The following is a 16,783-nucleotide window of genomic DNA, read 5'->3' as shown; positions in this document are numbered from 1 at the left end:
AAAACACTCCAAAGCTGCTGAGGATCTGAAATCATTAATAGGAGACATGTTCAGGCTTACAAGCCTTACAGAATGCATGCTTTCAGAACCATTTGGAAGGTGGTCTTAAAATAAAATCCTAGATTTCCCAGCTCTTTTGAAGAAGAGTTGTCCTGTTTATGGAGAAAATAATTTGGAACCATATCCCTAAGTTTTAGGCTCTTGAATTCTTGAGTCTAGTCCATCTCATTCAGAGTTGAGATTTGAGAGTAAGCTGTATGTTTTGAGTTCATGTCTTCAGGGATAATGTTTGTTACAGAGGCTTGATGCAAGTGAATTTTGGAGCACATTCTGACAAAGTGTGTTTAAAACTGTTTCCTCTGATCCTTCTTACCTCCAAAAGGAATGATTTTTTTTCTCTGTGTTTACACAACCAAAGTTTATCTAGAAAAGTCCCTCTGTGCCTTACAGTGATGTTGTTCTCTGGATGCTTTTTAATATGGAAGCCTTATAGTTGTGACTTAGTGCTGGAAATATAGGCTGTCCACAGTCTTGGATGAGAGTGAGCCTGCCAGCATCCTCTGAAATGGAATGTATGGAAAATATTGGGAGTAGTGAGGTGGAGAGATCTTTTCTCACTCTAAATCTGCACTGTAGCAGTACCTCCAGCCTGAAGAAGACATATGGCTACTTTAAAGAGGTCCCTTGCCATCTATTCACCTCTTACTTTTCATGTCTTCATTTTTGTCTTGTGTAAGATTTAAAACATAGCATGTCTCAAGCTGAATTTGGGCCTGGTGATACAAAAGCTGAGTTTTTCAGTATCCTGAGCTGAAAGCCATGAGCTGTGTATAGCACTTTTACAGTCCAGCACATGACCAGCACTGCGTGGGGACAGAATTATTGTATATTAATCATGTGCTGTTTGTGTGTTTCCCTCTGTTTACTTGCTGTTTCTTGCTATGAGCAGTTCCTTGCTCCTCAGCCAGAAATGCATGTCCCAGCCCCTTTCTTTCTCGATTACTTTGTCCTAATTCCTCCTCCTTGTTATCTTAAGCTTTCATCAGTTCCTTGTGATGGAAGGGGAGTAAAACAGTTGGAGGGAATTTGCTTCCTCTAGGCAAACAAGGAGAGCTTTACCTGTGAAAGCATAATAATTCTGAAGGAACTCCATGACTCCATGAGAAGAAACATTTCTGAGGAATAGTAACTTTTTAACCAATGGACTCTGCAGAAGTGTCCACTGGGAAAGACGCTCTGTTATCATTAATTCCAATCTATTTCTCTATGTGGATAAAGCTTGACATGTGGATTCTTTCTTTTGCCAGCAGAACAGTGCAGAGGAGGACCTTATGCAGATCATGTCTTATGTTTGAGGAGAGCTGAAAACCAGAGGAGGATTTTCCAAGGTTTAATTTAATACCCATCTCAGTGTCATTATTAGTAGTAGAGGGGTAGTCCTACATAGGCCTAATGAGGTATCCTATTTTTACATAAGTAGATGTCTTTCAGATAATATCTGCATGAAAGAAAAGTGACTGTTTTGAAGGAACTGATGTTGTTATTAAATGCATGTCCGCAAAGATGCCAGATTCCGTAGGAATTCTGATATTATGCTAAGTCTTGTGAGTTTAGGATTTAATTTTTCTACCTGCTAGATGGGGATTTTCCAGTAACACCATCATGACCACAGAATTGTATTTGTGGATTTGAGATGCTAAGATATCACAGAAATGAAGAGCAAAGAGGTGATTTCTGTTCTTCTGTCTGCCCAGCATGAAGACTGAGAACAAGTTTCTGCTCCATGTCTGGTTAGAGGGCTCCCCTAGAGTGGCAGACTAGGGGATTCCTGCCTGGTCTTCAAAGAGCCCCCTCACTTGGTTGCAGAGTGGGCTTCTCTTGCTTAGGCTCCCACAGGTGTGTGGGGAGTGGCACTAGGTGTTTGTTGTGCCTATGTGCTGTTATCTCTGCATAGAGACAGCTGGCGCCAGGTTCAGCTTATCAGTGTTTGCTATTCAGTGTTGTCTCATAGTAGGAGGTGGGCCCAACCAAGGGGAGAGAAAGAGAAAAATGATAGGGGTTATGAGTTCAGTTATCTGCCTAGGACTGGGAGATGCATGAATCATCTGTGAGGTGATGCTGGCTAGCTTTACACCGGGCAGATGTATTACAGGAAGTTATGCTTGTGGATATAGATACTAAGATGCAGAGAGCTGTTTGATTTTCAAGGATTTTCTCCTCCAAGCTCAATAACAGTCTACACTGATGTACAGGAAATCAGGCAAAGGTGGAAGGAGGCCTACATGGATTAAAAAGGAGCTCCTGACAGTGCTCAAGCTTAAAAATGAAGTATAGAAGGAGTAGGGACAGGGACAGGTAAACTAAGGAAAATATAGAAAAGCTGTCTAAGCATGCAGGAATGGACTTAAGGAAGATAAAGTTTACATGGATTTGTATCTGATGTGGTATGTGACTGTCAACAAGAAAGGCTTCTTCAGTTATATCAACAGTAGAATGAAGACCAGAGAAAGTTTAGGCCCACTACTGAAAGAGATGGGAAACCTGGTGACAAAGGACGTAAAAGGTTCTAAGGTACTCAATGCCTTCTTCGCCTCATGTTTTACTGCTAAGATTTGCCCTCATCAGTCCCCAGTCCCTGAACCCAGTGGGACAGTCTTGAACAATGAAGTTCCTTCCTCGGTAGCAAATAATCAGGTTAGGGAACTCTTAAAGAAAATGAGTGTATGCAAGTCAGAGCTAATGAGCTGCATCCACAAGTAGTATGGGAGCTGGCTGATGGCAGTAATCTTACAAAGGTTATGCAGTTGTTCCACTGCCATCTTCAGTAAGAGCAAGGAGGACCTGGGAACTACAGGCTAGTCATCCTTAGTTCTGTTGCTGGAAAGATAATGGAGCAAATAAACCTAGAAATTGTTTCCAAACATATTAAGATCAAAAAAAATGAGTGAGAGTCAAAATGGATTTATGAAGGGGAATTCATGCTTGACCAACCTGATTACATTCTGTGATGAAATGTCTGGCTGGGTGAATAAAGGAGAGGCAGCAAATATTGTTTATCTTGACTTCAGCAAGGATATTAACACTTGTACTCTGTAACATCCTCATTTAAGGACAGTACAGTAGATACATGGACAGTGAAGTGTATTGGAAACTGGCTGAACAGCAGCATACTTAGGAATGCAATCAGCAGCCCCAAGTCCAGCCTGTAGGCAAGTAAGTCATCAGTGGTGCACCCCAGGGGTCTGACGCTTGGACCAGCACTGTTTAACATCTTCATTAATAATGTGGATGATGGGACAGAGTGCACTCTCAGAAAGCTTACTGATTGTTCCTGGGAGGAAGAATTTATACATCAGATGGTTTTCCCATCATTCAGAGGTACTTCAGCAGGATGGAGGAAGGAGTGAACAGAAACATCATGAAGTTCAACAGAGTCCTGCACATAGGGAGGAATAACTGCAGGCAACAACACATTCTGGGTTGACTGGCTGGAAAGCAACTTTTCAGAGAAGCACCTGGGATGGTGATGGATGACAAGTTGAACATGAGCCAGCAATGCACCCTTGTGGCAGTGAAAGCCAGCAGGATCATGTTCTGCATTAAGAATTGTGTTGCCAGCAGGCTGAGAGAAGCAATCCTTCCTTGCAAATCAGGGTGGAACTTTTAATACAAGTTCTGCTCAGGAAGGACCTTGTACTCCAGTGATTGCATAACTGATAAGATGTAAAATATATCCAAATTTAGGGCCTCTTAAAGAAAAAATAAATAAAAAAGAAAGCACAACTGAAAAGCCAAAACCTTTGAAAAGAATATTGGAGAAGATTCCTCTTACAAAGATTACCTCTGACAAGACTATGGAGGATTTGAAGTGGGCACAGTCAGAAGGTTTAAAACAAGCAAAAAAGTTTTTCATACAGTGCAGAATTCATTATGAAACTCATTGTCACAAGGTATGGAAACTAAAGTGATAAATGGATTCCAAATAGAATTATATAAGTCCATAGAAGGTAAGTCCTCCTGGGCTATCAAACAAAAATGTCTGGATGTAGTTGTTAACTTCATATGTATATCTTGTATTGCTAAGAATAATTTTACTTATGATAAAATATGGTGGTGCTTGTGCCTTCTTTCTCTTCAATAGCAGACTGTTGTCCTGCTCAGCTAGCAAGTGCCATGGAGAGCTCAATGTGGCTGTGCAGTTGTTGTGTTGTGGCTGCTGTCTTAGCACCTGGTCTGACCAGTACCTTCTGTTGCACTGCCAGTTGCTCAGTGAGGTTGCGTCTGTGTAAGCAGTAGATTCGTGCTTCATGTCTGAAAACTGACAGGCTTAAAACACCAATGATTCTCACTGCGCGTCCTCCAGTGTATGATTAATGGGACAATCATGTTCCTGTGGTGTTTCTCAGCTTGCAGGCAAGTATTTTAATTTCTCTGTGCTATTCCTTTGATGAGTGTTATGAGAATCTGTGCTTACTGAAGGGAAGGGTACTCTGCTCCTTAAAAGTTGCAGTTTTAACCATTTAAGAGCTGAGAACAAAGAAATGCACCCTCTATTTCTTTCCCCATTTCCCTGCCAGTTGCTCCTCTTTTCTTCTCCATCATCAGGTAATCAGCCTTGCGGTTTCCCCTTGCTAAGTTCTGAGCTCAAGGAAGTGAACATTAATCCCTTGACCTCTGCCAGAACTGTTTGGCAGATTTACTGTAATATTGTATCTTTTTTATGAATTGGATCTAAATGCTGTCCCCTCCCCAAGTATAGTTGATTGAGTTCAGATGTGACTAGAGCTTAGAACATGACCTTATGCTTGAGTGGTAAACGTGTATTTTATGTTTTATATTAGATGAGAATTTTAGTTGGGTAGTGGAAACTAAAGGTAAACATGTGGAAATTAACTAATAGTTTTTATCATTAGTTGAATTGGAGGAAGCAATAATATGATTCCATGTAAGATTTACCTGTCAGTGAGTTTTGCAACTGTAGGTTACAGGCTAACTAAAGTATTCACTGTGAAGTTTGATTTGAATAATCTGCCCATACATTCAGTGTTGAACCGGTCTTCTTTTCAGTGACCAATAGTTCTTAGGATATCAGTCTCTCAGGTTTGAAATATGGAAGTCTTGAGGGTATAAGCTTGGTAGCTTTTCTGAATGTATAAAAGGGGCTGTAATTACAAATTTCAGTGGTGAATCTAGAATGCTGGCCCTGCCATGTTCCAGAATGGTCAGAAGTCTGGGCGATTCATTTCATTCTTTACCAAAGACCAGTGCAAGGCTGCAGCTTCCACAATCCTTGCATTTGGACCCACAGTTGGAGTTCTAGTCCTTTTCTAGTGGCAGTAATTAAACTGTCACAAGTATTCTGTACTTACCAGCACTCAGAATTTCTGTAAAACTTCAGTGGAGTGGGGAGATCAACATGCAGCAGCACATTTGGGAGGGAAGTTCTACCAGTCAGATGCATTCTACAGACAGCTTCATACAGGTCTATGGAAGTGATCTGTTAAATGTAGGCATGTGTGTGCAGGAGTTGGTAAATAAAAAGCTCTGTAAGTGATGTGTTTATGCTGTGGGAGAAAGAAGTTTCTCGGGGCACATTTTCTGAGATCACTGCTTGCTAAAAGGCACTTTTTGTTGCTCTTGATGTTTTGTTCTCCAAATCCTTCTTGCCTTTGTTTAGAGAGTGATAGACCAATAAACAACAGGGGTTTGGCTGTGGATTGAGAATGTTGTGTTTGAGTGATGTTTAGATCTGTTTATCATCTTTTCTCTCTGAGCAAACAGTTATAATCTCAGTTTAGAGTATAAACTGGGCAGAGTCCACTGCAGGGTAGTTTACAGTGCTGCTCAGTGAGTTCCTTTCCCAACATATTTTAAAGAGATGGGAGAACACCATGCACAGGTTAGGCCGAGTTTGTTGTGAGATGAGGGCAAGCACTGCTGTTTGCACACCTTTCAACCCAGGGCTGACTGGCTTATCAGTAAGCAGAAACCTATTTATTCTTTAAAGATTTCATTTTATCAGTGAAGGTTGGGACCCCAGCCCAGAGCAGGGGAGTCATTTTGTTCATGGGCAGACCTTCTCCATGTGTTTGGAGAGGGGAAAAATCTAGAATGAAAATTCATTGTACAAAGGATGCACTATTGGAGGCTTTTCTGCTTGCTTCAATCCTGTGACTAATCACCTGTAACTGATTCACTGCCAGCTTTCAGCAGGTTCAGGGAGGTGCGCAGTGCCCATCTTTGCCTGGGCTAGGGAATGAATTCGTATAAGGCTCAACTTAGCTGAAAATTAAGGAACTTCAGCTCTGACTTATATAATTCATCTTTTTTGTATAAATGGGCAAAATAATTCCCTTCATCAAAGTTCTCTCAGACAGATCCACTTGAGTCTATCTGTATATTAGTTAACACTATGTGTAAGCCAATGTTTAAAAATAACCCACGCCCTATAGGCACTTGCTAGAGCTGTACAAGCCAGCAAGTTTGTTCACAGTCAGAGATGGAGAGGAATATTTTTGGAGTTCATGCAGGTTCACCATTTCTGTCTGTTGCAACCATATTCAGAACTGAATTTGACCCAAGTTAGATGCCAACCCCAAGATATTCCTGGATTTTCAGAGGTTGGTTGAGCTGTAGTGAACTTCCCAGCCAGTCTGATGGCTTGTAGTGACATGTAGAGGCTGGACCACAGAATCACCAGTGCTTTACTACCCTTAGTGTAAAAAAAACATTTTCCTTATATCCAGTCTGAATCTCCCCTCTTTTAGTTTAAAATAATTTCCCTTTGTCCTATCACAACAGGCCCTGCTAAAGAGTCTGTCCCGGTCTTTTTTTCAGAAACATCTAAAAGGAGGCTGTAAGGCTGCTTTCAGGTCTCCCTGGAGTCTTCTCTTCTTCAGTGCAAACGGTCCCAGTTCTTTCAGCCTGTCCTCTTAGGGGTGGTGTCCCAACCCTTGGATCATTTCTGTAGCCCTTCTCTGCATGCACTCCAACAGCTCTGTGTCTGTCCTTTGCTGAGGATTCCATATCTGGATGTAGTACTCCAGGTGAGGCCTTACCAACACAGAGCAGAGGGGCAGGATCACCTCACTAGCTCTGCTGGTCATATTTCTTTTGGTGCAGCCCAGGATAGGGTTGGCTTTGTGGGCTGTAGGGCCACAACTGCTGTCTCACGTCTGCTTTTTCATATAAGGCGATAAGATGATAATTATGGAATGGTAGCCACACAGCACAGCATCAGGTCCTTCTCACAGGACACCTGTAGCTGCAGTGACCATACACAGGGAAGAGCAATGAAGCAGCTGCCATTTCCTGCTTCAGCTGTGATGCTTATGTGAGTGAGCATGTGTGCATCTTGCCTTTTTCTCTCACCACTGCAGTATTTTGCTCTTGCTTTGGAGAACAGTTTACATTGTTTTTGTCATCTCTCACACAATTCAGGGTACTCCTACAAGACATGCTGATATCTAACTGTGCTTTGAGTCATGCTGTGTTCTTGGCTGCAGAGGACCTGTGAATTTCACATGTTCATTATGCTTCGGTTACAACAGTATCCATTTTGAACTTGCTTTCTATTTCATTGGATGCCTCCTTGTTCTTGTGAGTCGGAAAACAGAAATGGAGAAGGGAATGGAAGAATGAAGGTCTGCATTTGCTGTCTCCTGAGCTCTCATTCCAAATGTTGAGTTCCTGGCTCTGTAATGTTATTAGCAGATGTGACATGTTTTGAGGCATCCATTCCAGGGAATAGTGCCAGAAATCCTGATGGGTGTCTCAGCCATTCAAAAGACTTTCCCTAACCTGCAGCCTCAGTGTTCTCCACAAAGGAAGAGAGGACAATAAAAGGGTGAAGAACATCCCAAGATCTCCTTTCTACCTTTTATTCAAGGATCCCCATCACTTACTGAATGTCCTTTACTGGACTTTAAGAATTGTCTAGTGTTTTGTCTGGGGCTATAGTATCTATCTTTGAAATACATTTCTATTTAAGGTAAACCTTGAATACCTAAGGATTGCCATACTATTGTGCTATTCAAGAACTGGAGCTTTTGATCCCAGTGTTGCCTTTACATAAAGTGAGAGCTTTTGATCAAATCAGAGGATGTAGAGACAGAGTGTGATATCAGGTTTCCTGAGCTGTGGGAATGACACTGACTCAGTGACTGAAATCTCAGTGTTCAACCACTGGGTCATTGCCTTCTCTAACATGTATTTAAGCTGAGCCACAGTGTAGTTAAGCATGTGGTAAGCCAGGAAGTCCAAATGAGTTGCGGTCTCTAGAGGGGCCACAGATGTGATATTTTAATTATTGGAGCAGATGAGCATCTGCAAACAGGGAATTTAATTTTTTTATATTTATGGGGTTTTTTTTATGCTAGAGGGGCATGCATGAATTTCTCCAGACAATTGGTGCGGAGGTTCTGAGGAGTGATTTCTGCCTGTCTGCAGTCATGTGTGTGCATTTTGTGGAGGGGATGAAGGGATGACCTCAGTGTAACTATTGATTATTGTGTGACAGGCATTGTTCTTGACTACCCCCCTCCCCCATGCCCAAAACAAAACAAAAACCAAGACCACCCCACAAAAAACTGCACTATGTTATGTCAGACTTTCCTCAAGAGCTGGGAGATGTCGCCAGAGTGTGCTGAAGTGGGGATAGGTGCATTAGGTTTGTGCTTCTGGTGCTGTGGGAGCAGCTCAAAGGCCAGAGCAGGACACCGAGCTGCCCGTAGCACAGCTAACGCCGCCTCAATCAGGAAGGGATCCAGAGCGTGGCATGCAGACAGCGACTGTTGCTCAGCTTTTTTCAGCTATCTAGAATAGATCTGACAAGCAATTAGACCATGAATATATTACAGAGCCGATGGGGGATGCCTTTGTTAAAACTTGTGACCCATACTTAGGTGCTGTTTACATTGGCGGCAGCTTCGAGGGTGGGCAAGACCCTACCTGCCTGTCTTTCTGCTTGCTCCTTCCTCTTGCTGAGCGAGCCGGGGAGCTCTGCATCTCATTGGATATTTCAAATGCTTTCTGCACAAGTCATAATTAATGCTGAGTTGTGGAGCTAAGACCAGATGTGCTGCTGCGATTATCTCCCAGGGCAGATCGGCTGCTCTCCACTCTGGAGCGCTGGGTGAATGGAAAGCTGCCAGTGCTGGGGCTCAGAATGTGTCTGATGCCTGAAGTCAGGACTTTCTTTCTCTGCCGCTCCTGCTGTCTGACGCTGCCTGGTTTCTGCTTGAAGCTCAGCGCCTGTCATGTAGCGGAGTGCTGCACAAGAACGAGAGGTATGAGATGATTTTTGCAGAGTTTAGGTTTGTTATGGTTTTCTTTTCCCGGATGAAAAGCAGATATTTGAGCTTAGACTCAAGTCAGAGGCTGAATATCTCAGTAAAGCAGCTGTCCTTACAAAGGGGAAGGAGTGGGAAGGACCCAAGCTGTGGCCAAAAATACTACTTGGTGCCAAGCTAGCATTTGAGGGTTGTTCACAGGGAAATAGTTGTGCTTATTTTCACATGAAATAGTTAAATGATATACATGGATGAGAGCACCCATGTCCCACTATATGGGGACTGATCTTTGTGGGGATTGAGGTTAGAAGATGCTGGGCTCTGCCACAGACTGGTTTGTGTGACCTTGGGCAAGTTATTTAGTCACATTTATGTTGCTTCCTGATTATCTGTTGTTTCCATTTCTTTCCTCTGCTTTTGCAAGCTTTGCCTGGACTGTTCATTGGTAGGAGCTATCTTTTGGGGGGCTGCTTCAGCGCCTGGTACGGAGCTCTGCTTTCAGTAATTCACACCGTGTGAGCTTGGGTAGGCTAGGGGAGGGCAGGAAGAGCTACAGGTTTGTGTGTGTTTTGTGCTGGGAAAGCACAAACGTTCTGAATGTCTGCCCATGGTTTTTTCTCAGTGCTTTCATGTGTGAGAGGGGACAGATAAATGGGAGCCTAAGCATGAGTGTGGGAAGGTAAATGCAGAAGCTTACCTGTGCAGGTGAGCACGTACACAATCTTTATATCCACAAACCACTGTCTGTGAGGCACCACATGCATGCGTGGGTGTATGTGCTGTATAGCAGCATCCAGGTGTGAGCCTGATTATCTTACTGTACATCTTTTAGCGTGTGTGTACTAACCTGTGCTTACAGCTGATGCAGGTGTGCCTGGACTTTTCCCTCTTTAAGCATGTATGGAGTCCTCAGACCTCTCTGCAAAGAAAATCCATTCTAGCACTGACTTTATTATCACTTTCTATAGTTTATTTTCGTTGAAATGAGAACTCTGATGAGGAAAAATGAAGTAGGGAGCATATATTTTTCCTGCCCACAGCATGTCCAGACAGCATAGCTGAATGTATAGGCTTTGTATGCCTGGAGCTGGTGGGTGAGCTATTCAGGCCAGGACAGAAAGACTGTCTGTGTCTTAGCACATCATTCCTGGCTTGCTTTTTCCACAAAGAGCCACCTAAATCTTTAAAGAACAGAGACAGCTCGTTGGAGTAGAGGAAAGAAATTCTGTAGCCCGTTTTTTCTTTTATATCTCTTGAATCTTTCAGAAATTTAGGATGTGGTCCCAACCATGCTGCTTTCCTCCCCCCCCCTCCCGGCTTTTAAACCAAACAAAAGGGCCCAGCTATAGATAAGGATACAACAAGGAACTTTAACTCTTGGGCTGCCAGTAGCTTTTGGCTTTATTTCTAGCCTATCCCTGTCTGGGAGTGTGACCGGATGGCACTGGCTTCCTTTCTTCTGAGTGAAGAGAGACTTTAATGTCTTCCAGCAGGCTCATCAGATGAAGTGAAGAACTGCCAAGTTCCGTCTGAGCTATAGCCCCAGTTATTAAAACCAGGCCTGTGCCTTGAGGAGCCAGCAGATGAGGCTGTGTGCAATTGGTTCCACATTAGTTTTTCCTTGCAAAGCAGGGCAGCCCCTGTCCAGACCAGCAATACTGTCTTATCTGATGGTTTCAGGCACATTTAACTAAGTTTCACAAGCCCTTCTGAGGCCTAGCTGAAGTGAGATGATTTATAGAGCTAGCAGGACAGCACCTCCTCAGTCTGCCCTGCTTAGCCCTAGGAGACTGAAGTAGGCGAATGTGCCATGTGCCATGCTGGTATGGTTGTGAGAACCCTAATGATAATTTTCCCAAGGGGAGACTTTGTTAAGGCCCCCCAGCAGGTGCCTTGGGGACCTTTTCTAACACTTACTTCCCTGGAAAATTATAGGATGAAGGAAAGAGAAAACATAGGTTTGCAGTTAGAGTTGGGCTGGAATGGTTCTGCCAAACCAAGGTGGGAGGCAGCCAAAAGAGTTGGGTTGGGAAAAGTCTTTCATCCTGGTAGTGGCTTGAGGGTCTTTTATCATCACCTCAGCAAAAACTGACCAAACTGTGAGGGCATGTCACTGACTGCAGGCCAGACAAGACTATGGAAAAGCAGGCAAAGCTTCGCACTGCAAGTAGAGATTACACATGCAGTAGTTCTGTGCATATGCTTGCACGTGTGTGTCTGACATGACCTCTGTCCTTGCTCTGGATTAGTCGAGTACACCAGAGCATTGGCTTTTTGGAAAAGTACAAACTATATGTTATACTAGGGGGAGTGCAGAGCATTTGCCTATTTCCCGGTCTTTCTGTAGACATGCTGTTTAGAAGGAAGCAGGGCTGTCAGTCAGCAAGGAGGAGGAGATTTGGGAAAGCAAAGTTGCTATTCTTTAATTGCTGTGCCATCTACATAGCCTGACCTCCCTGCACCCGTGTGTCCCGCATCTAGAAGAGTGAATTTCATATATTCTTTTGAGAAAATAAATGGGTTTGATGGGAAGAAGTCTGGCTCAGAGATTGATGATAAGATATGGAGCATTTTTTGGTGATTTTTTTTTTTTTTTTCTTTTGGAAGATATACAGGTTGGGGTCTGGGCTGAACTTCTTAAAGCTGAAGGACTTTTGACTGAAGGCAGCCTGTAGCCCAGGATCAAATATACAGTTCAGAGGAAGGGGGAGAAATGTTCACCAACAGAATAGCACAAAGGAGGTTAGGGAAGCTGTGTGTTCCTGCTCAGATTTCTTAGCGGAGTGCTCTGCGCTGTACCTTTTGCATGGATTATTCTGTGTGCTGTGATACCATTGTTAAGTATTACAGAGGCCAAGATGAGCAAGCCTTGGAGACTTTACTTTCTCAGTTGTGATCTGGATTCATATATTACTGGAGAAACTAGGTTGAGAATATTGTTCTTCCTTGGGTACTCCACATCTGCAAGAGCCCTGGAAACCCTTTGATGGTGCTGAGCACCAAATACAAGCAGTTCTGCTGTGCTGCTTTGCTTTGCCTCATCATGGCAACAGGAATTACTTGATGATATTACAAAGCAACCTGTACAAAACAAGGAAGAGATTCCTTATCCTAGAATATAATTTCAGGAACATTTCAGTGAAAACTTGTGAACAGATTAGAAACTAGAACTAGTAAAGCCTTTACTTTGAAAGAGAAACAATATTTACAGTGATAAAGATAAGTCACTCCCATACTTCAGGGCATGCTCTCCTGCCAGGATAAGGAGGGAATTTCCTTCAAGACTCTTCATGGCCCTCCAGCTCTGACAACTCAGTGCAGTTGTACAGGCTGGAGTGTAAGAAAGGTTTTTGTCTTCTGACATATAACAAATGCACAGGGAATGGAAAATGGGCTTCAGGATCCTTCTTAGATGGTTCAGGGAGTTAACAGTAATACCATTGCTAGATTTTATTTCACTGAGGATTCAGGAGGGTTGGACTGAATTCAGAATGAAGATAGGATTTGGTATGAGATCTCCCTTGGAGGATAGTGAATGGTGGCAAGGAAACTTCTGCTAAGAGTTATCAGCCTGCCATGAGTACAGCACTAAAATAGAAATGGAAATATGTTCATTAGTAGGAAGGGAAAGAGAGCCTGAAAATAACCAAAACACTACTTGGCGGCTGTTTGTGAACAGAGTGACTTTGGTATTGGATGCTGATGTTATTTTTTCAGATCTGTATGTCTGAGTGCTAAGTGCTTGACCTAAGGCTACTTGGTATCAATGTAAAGTTACCGGTTGCTTTGAGCATTCTTTGAATAGAACTTTTTGTCTCAAATGCAGTAAGTCTTGGGATTCTCACACTTTCTAAATATCTAATCTCCAAGATGAGATTAATTTGTTTGCTGTCCTCCTTGACTCCTCTGTATCTTGTAGGGTGCTACAAGTAGGATTTCAGAGCATGGCTCACAGGCTGTCCTTTTAGATCAAGTTCTCTCCTGTGGCAGGGACTGAAATTCTGGATCTCACAGCCTGAGTCTCTTCTGCACTGACAAAAAGATGTGACTTCAGTAGTGGCATTCAGCAACTGGCATTGACCAGGAACTTCAGTTTCACCAAAGAGTGAACCAGTGCCTTCATACTTGCTGGTACATGTCTGCAGTAGGTCCGACCTAATAAATACCTATGGCCAGCCTGCTTTTAGAGTATCTGATTCTTCTTATACTTCCAAGGTGCAGGAAGTAATACATGTTTTGGAAGGAAAAGCAACAATTTTTTGCATACCTGTGTTTTATTTTTCTAATTTTCACTTGTTAATTTTAATTAACAGAAAATAAATAGAAACCCAAAGCTTACAGTAGGTGGAGAGTGAGAGCAGTTTCACTCACAAAAACAGTTTTGATATGGACAACTATATTCTGTTATACTGGCAATCCCCTTGCAGGGGGAGTGCTAGTGTCCCACCCTTAGGTGGGACAGCTGCAAACTACTAAGCAATAACTGTATGAGTGATGGGTATATGTAAAAAAGCATTGTGTCCTATGCCTCTGTTTTGGCTTTCTTAAGACTGAAGATGCAGTGGAAGCATAATTACTTAATCCAGGTTCAGCACAGCTGTAGATAACTATAAGCATAATCTCAGCCCTACTTTCCTTGAGTATATTGAGGTATGTACCATCTTAGGGCAAAAGGTATTTTAAAGCACCCTTAAGCAGAAAAAGATCAAACACACTTGGCATGTAATTCTGCTTGTTTTTTGAAACCCTTTTATTAGTCTGTTAAAAACTGGACCTTTGTGTAGGTTCATCTAGTCCATACAAAATAATTTCCTCATTATTTACCCTGAGCAGTAGCTCATGAAGAGATGCAGCTAAAACCTGAATGTCTCTCCTGCTTTCTTTTGGCAGGGATCTTTGGACAGCGATTGGAGGACACTGTGCAGTATGAGAGGAAGTATGGCCAGCGGTTAGCCCCACTGCTGGTAGAACAGTGTGTGGATTTTATTCGGGAGCGAGGTCTTACAGAGGAAGGACTCTTTCGGATGCCTGGCCAAGCCAACCTTGTCAAAGATTTGCAGGATTCTTTTGACTGTGGAGAGAAGCCGCTCTTTGACAGGTAAGATGACAACATCAAATTCAGATTGTTTTACCTGTGGCATGTAAAGTCTGGCAGGAGCAGCCTGGTGGTGGCTATCCTAATTACATGTTCTCTTCATTCATAGAGTTGTTGGAGCTTTCCCCTGCATGGTTTTGAGTGCTGAGGCCTACATTTGGTTCAGTGCTTGAACAGGGGGAGAAACTGAGCTGAGCATAAGCACATCTTGAAAGCTGTTGCTAGATGTGGGTACAGCCTACTCAGCAGTTGGCGGGATCCCACCATAAAAATACATACGACAGCAGTATCTTAATTCTTTCAGATGCTGCTTTTCTCTCTTGCTCCATAGTGATCTGCCCAGGGGAAATACCTCAACTCTTAACCTTCCTTTGTCACCAGGTTTCAGAATAATCACCAAGATTTTACACATCTTTCCCTGGCTGTTTTATACATAATGTATGGAGTTGATCAGCATGTCATAGCCAAGTATTTAAGTATTTTCTGATCACAGAATTCTAGGGCAAAATGAATTCTTTTTTGGTCAAGAATTTCAGCATCAGGTGGAACATTTATTTCAAAGCTGAATGTATCTTAGGGACACCCATGTTCTGTTTTGATTTTTCCATAAAACTTAAGTCAAATGTTTCCAAAAAAAAAAAGACAGTTTCCCATTTAAATTCCTTCCGTAACCATGTTGATGCGATCACTCCTTGTGTGGTACAGAAAATGAAATCACTTTCCTCTGGATCTGCAGCCAGTCTTGACATTGCTGATACTGTACCAGCCTATTGCTGCAGGAAGTAGCATTGCTCTCCTGAATGATAGCATTGGGTTTGCACTCATCCTGGGAATAATATCCTTTGAGTTTATTGTGAACATTCTTCTAATTCTTCCCTCCTTTCTGCTTCCCAGGCCACCCATCCTTCTTTCTTTGATTCTTAACCACAGTCTGTATTTGCTCCCTAAATGGAAGTGTTAAGAAATGGGAAAAAAAATAGTTGAAACTCTTAAACTGTCTCACTTCATCTTTTCTTAATTTTATCTATCTGTTTTTTTTATTTATTTTAACTAAACATCTGGATGCTCTGGTTCAGAGTTAGAATTGCCTAAATTCATGTGGAAGTGAACAGAGTTGTTCTGGAAAACACTTATTGTGGAATAGGTGTATCTACAGATGGAATTAATTAGGACCAACAGTTTCACTTTCTTGTCTTACCTTCTTCTTTCTAATCTATTCTAACTTAATTGTCAGAAGACAAGCCTCCTCCCAGCATATTGAAAGCAGGAGGCAGCTTTATTTTCATAGGCATTTGCAGTGCATAGATCAGTGACTTTGCAGTGAATAGATCAGCAAATGAAGATCTCCATGAAGGGATACCTGTCATTTGGGCAGTTGATCTGAAATGCAACAGCTCAATTTTCAGCATAGAATTGGAGGAGGCAAGCCTGGTAGCATCTGAGCAGTATGACTGTTGAGGGTTCCTCAGCTGTTGCCTTTCCGCCACAGCTTCCCCTTGGAGCCACTGTGACCACTGCTAGTTGCAGGCCCTGCTCTCTGATCCTTTGTATCAGCATTCACAGAAAGGGAGACATAATTCCACCATAGCTGAGTGAAAGACTTCTCCTCCTAGCAAGCATAATTCTCTTAGGGTAACTGTCCATATATGGCCTAGAATAACTAAGCAGCAGCAAATATGTTCTGCAGATGTGATATCCATATTCTTGTTCCCAAATCAGGTGTAGTGAAGGAATACCTTTTATTTTTCTTTTTTCTTCTTCTTTCTGGTTGCAGACAGTGCAGTTTGAGTCTGCCATGAACTCAACGTTGCTTCATCTTCCAAATGCTAGAGTCTGCTTACCCCATGATAGATCTCTGGTGATTGATACTTAAAATATTTACTTTTAAACGGCTTGGGTTTTCAGTTTGAGTTTCAAATGCATATGTAGGTATTTAATGAAAGGCCAGGTGTTGCAGCTGGAAACACCTTCAGCAGCCTGCTCCTATCGCATATCCACATCGCTGACATGTTGGCTGGATTTCACCAGGCCTTGCTGGTGTAACAATAAACTCCAGCCAATGGACCTGAAGTTGTAATGTGGGCTCTGCTGCTGAGTATGATCATATCCACCATTCATGCCTGAAACTTCATACCAAAAGAATTAGGGTTATTGACCTCATTTGTAAAGTATTTGTAATCAACTGAAGAAAACACTGATGTTCCCAAATGTGATAGAGTTAAGTAGCAAAATTAGTAGCAAATGGTCAAATATTGGTACTTATTAAACTACTGGCAGCTCCCGCTGCTAATTTTTCCAATTTTCAAAAAAAACATTCTGAAGTTTAACAGTTGTGTTTATAATATCAGTCAGTCTGCATGCCTGTGTATTTTTCTCCTTTCCCAACAGTTTGAAAATT

At 42.4% G+C, this 16,783-nt stretch overlaps 1 protein-coding gene across 8 annotated transcripts in view; it reads left to right on the top strand.

Moving 5' to 3' along the window:
* The window catches only part of ARHGAP22 (Rho GTPase activating protein 22), a 118,384-nt gene that overhangs the window by 85,603 nt on the left and 15,998 nt on the right, over positions 1 to 16,783 (top strand). For 6 of the 8 annotated variants that reach the window (XM_032445609.1, XM_032445610.1, XM_015866665.2 and 3 more), the window contains one exon: positions 14,181 to 14,388. In XM_032445609.1, coding sequence (XP_032301500.1) covers positions 14,181 to 14,388 — 208 coding nt within the window. Of the gene's footprint in view, positions 1 to 8,420; positions 9,288 to 14,180; positions 14,389 to 16,783 lie in introns of those variants that run through there. The other 2 variants (XM_032445613.1, XM_015866669.2) reach the window with 2 other exon arrangements.

The sequence above is a fragment of the Coturnix japonica genome, chromosome 6, assembly GCF_001577835.2.
Source record: "Coturnix japonica isolate 7356 chromosome 6, Coturnix japonica 2.1, whole genome shotgun sequence".
In the NCBI taxonomy this organism is placed as follows: Eukaryota; Metazoa; Chordata; class Aves; order Galliformes; family Phasianidae; genus Coturnix; species Coturnix japonica.
The sequence above is the reverse complement of the archived record's forward strand: the minus strand, read 5'-3'. Positions and strand labels throughout refer to the sequence as shown.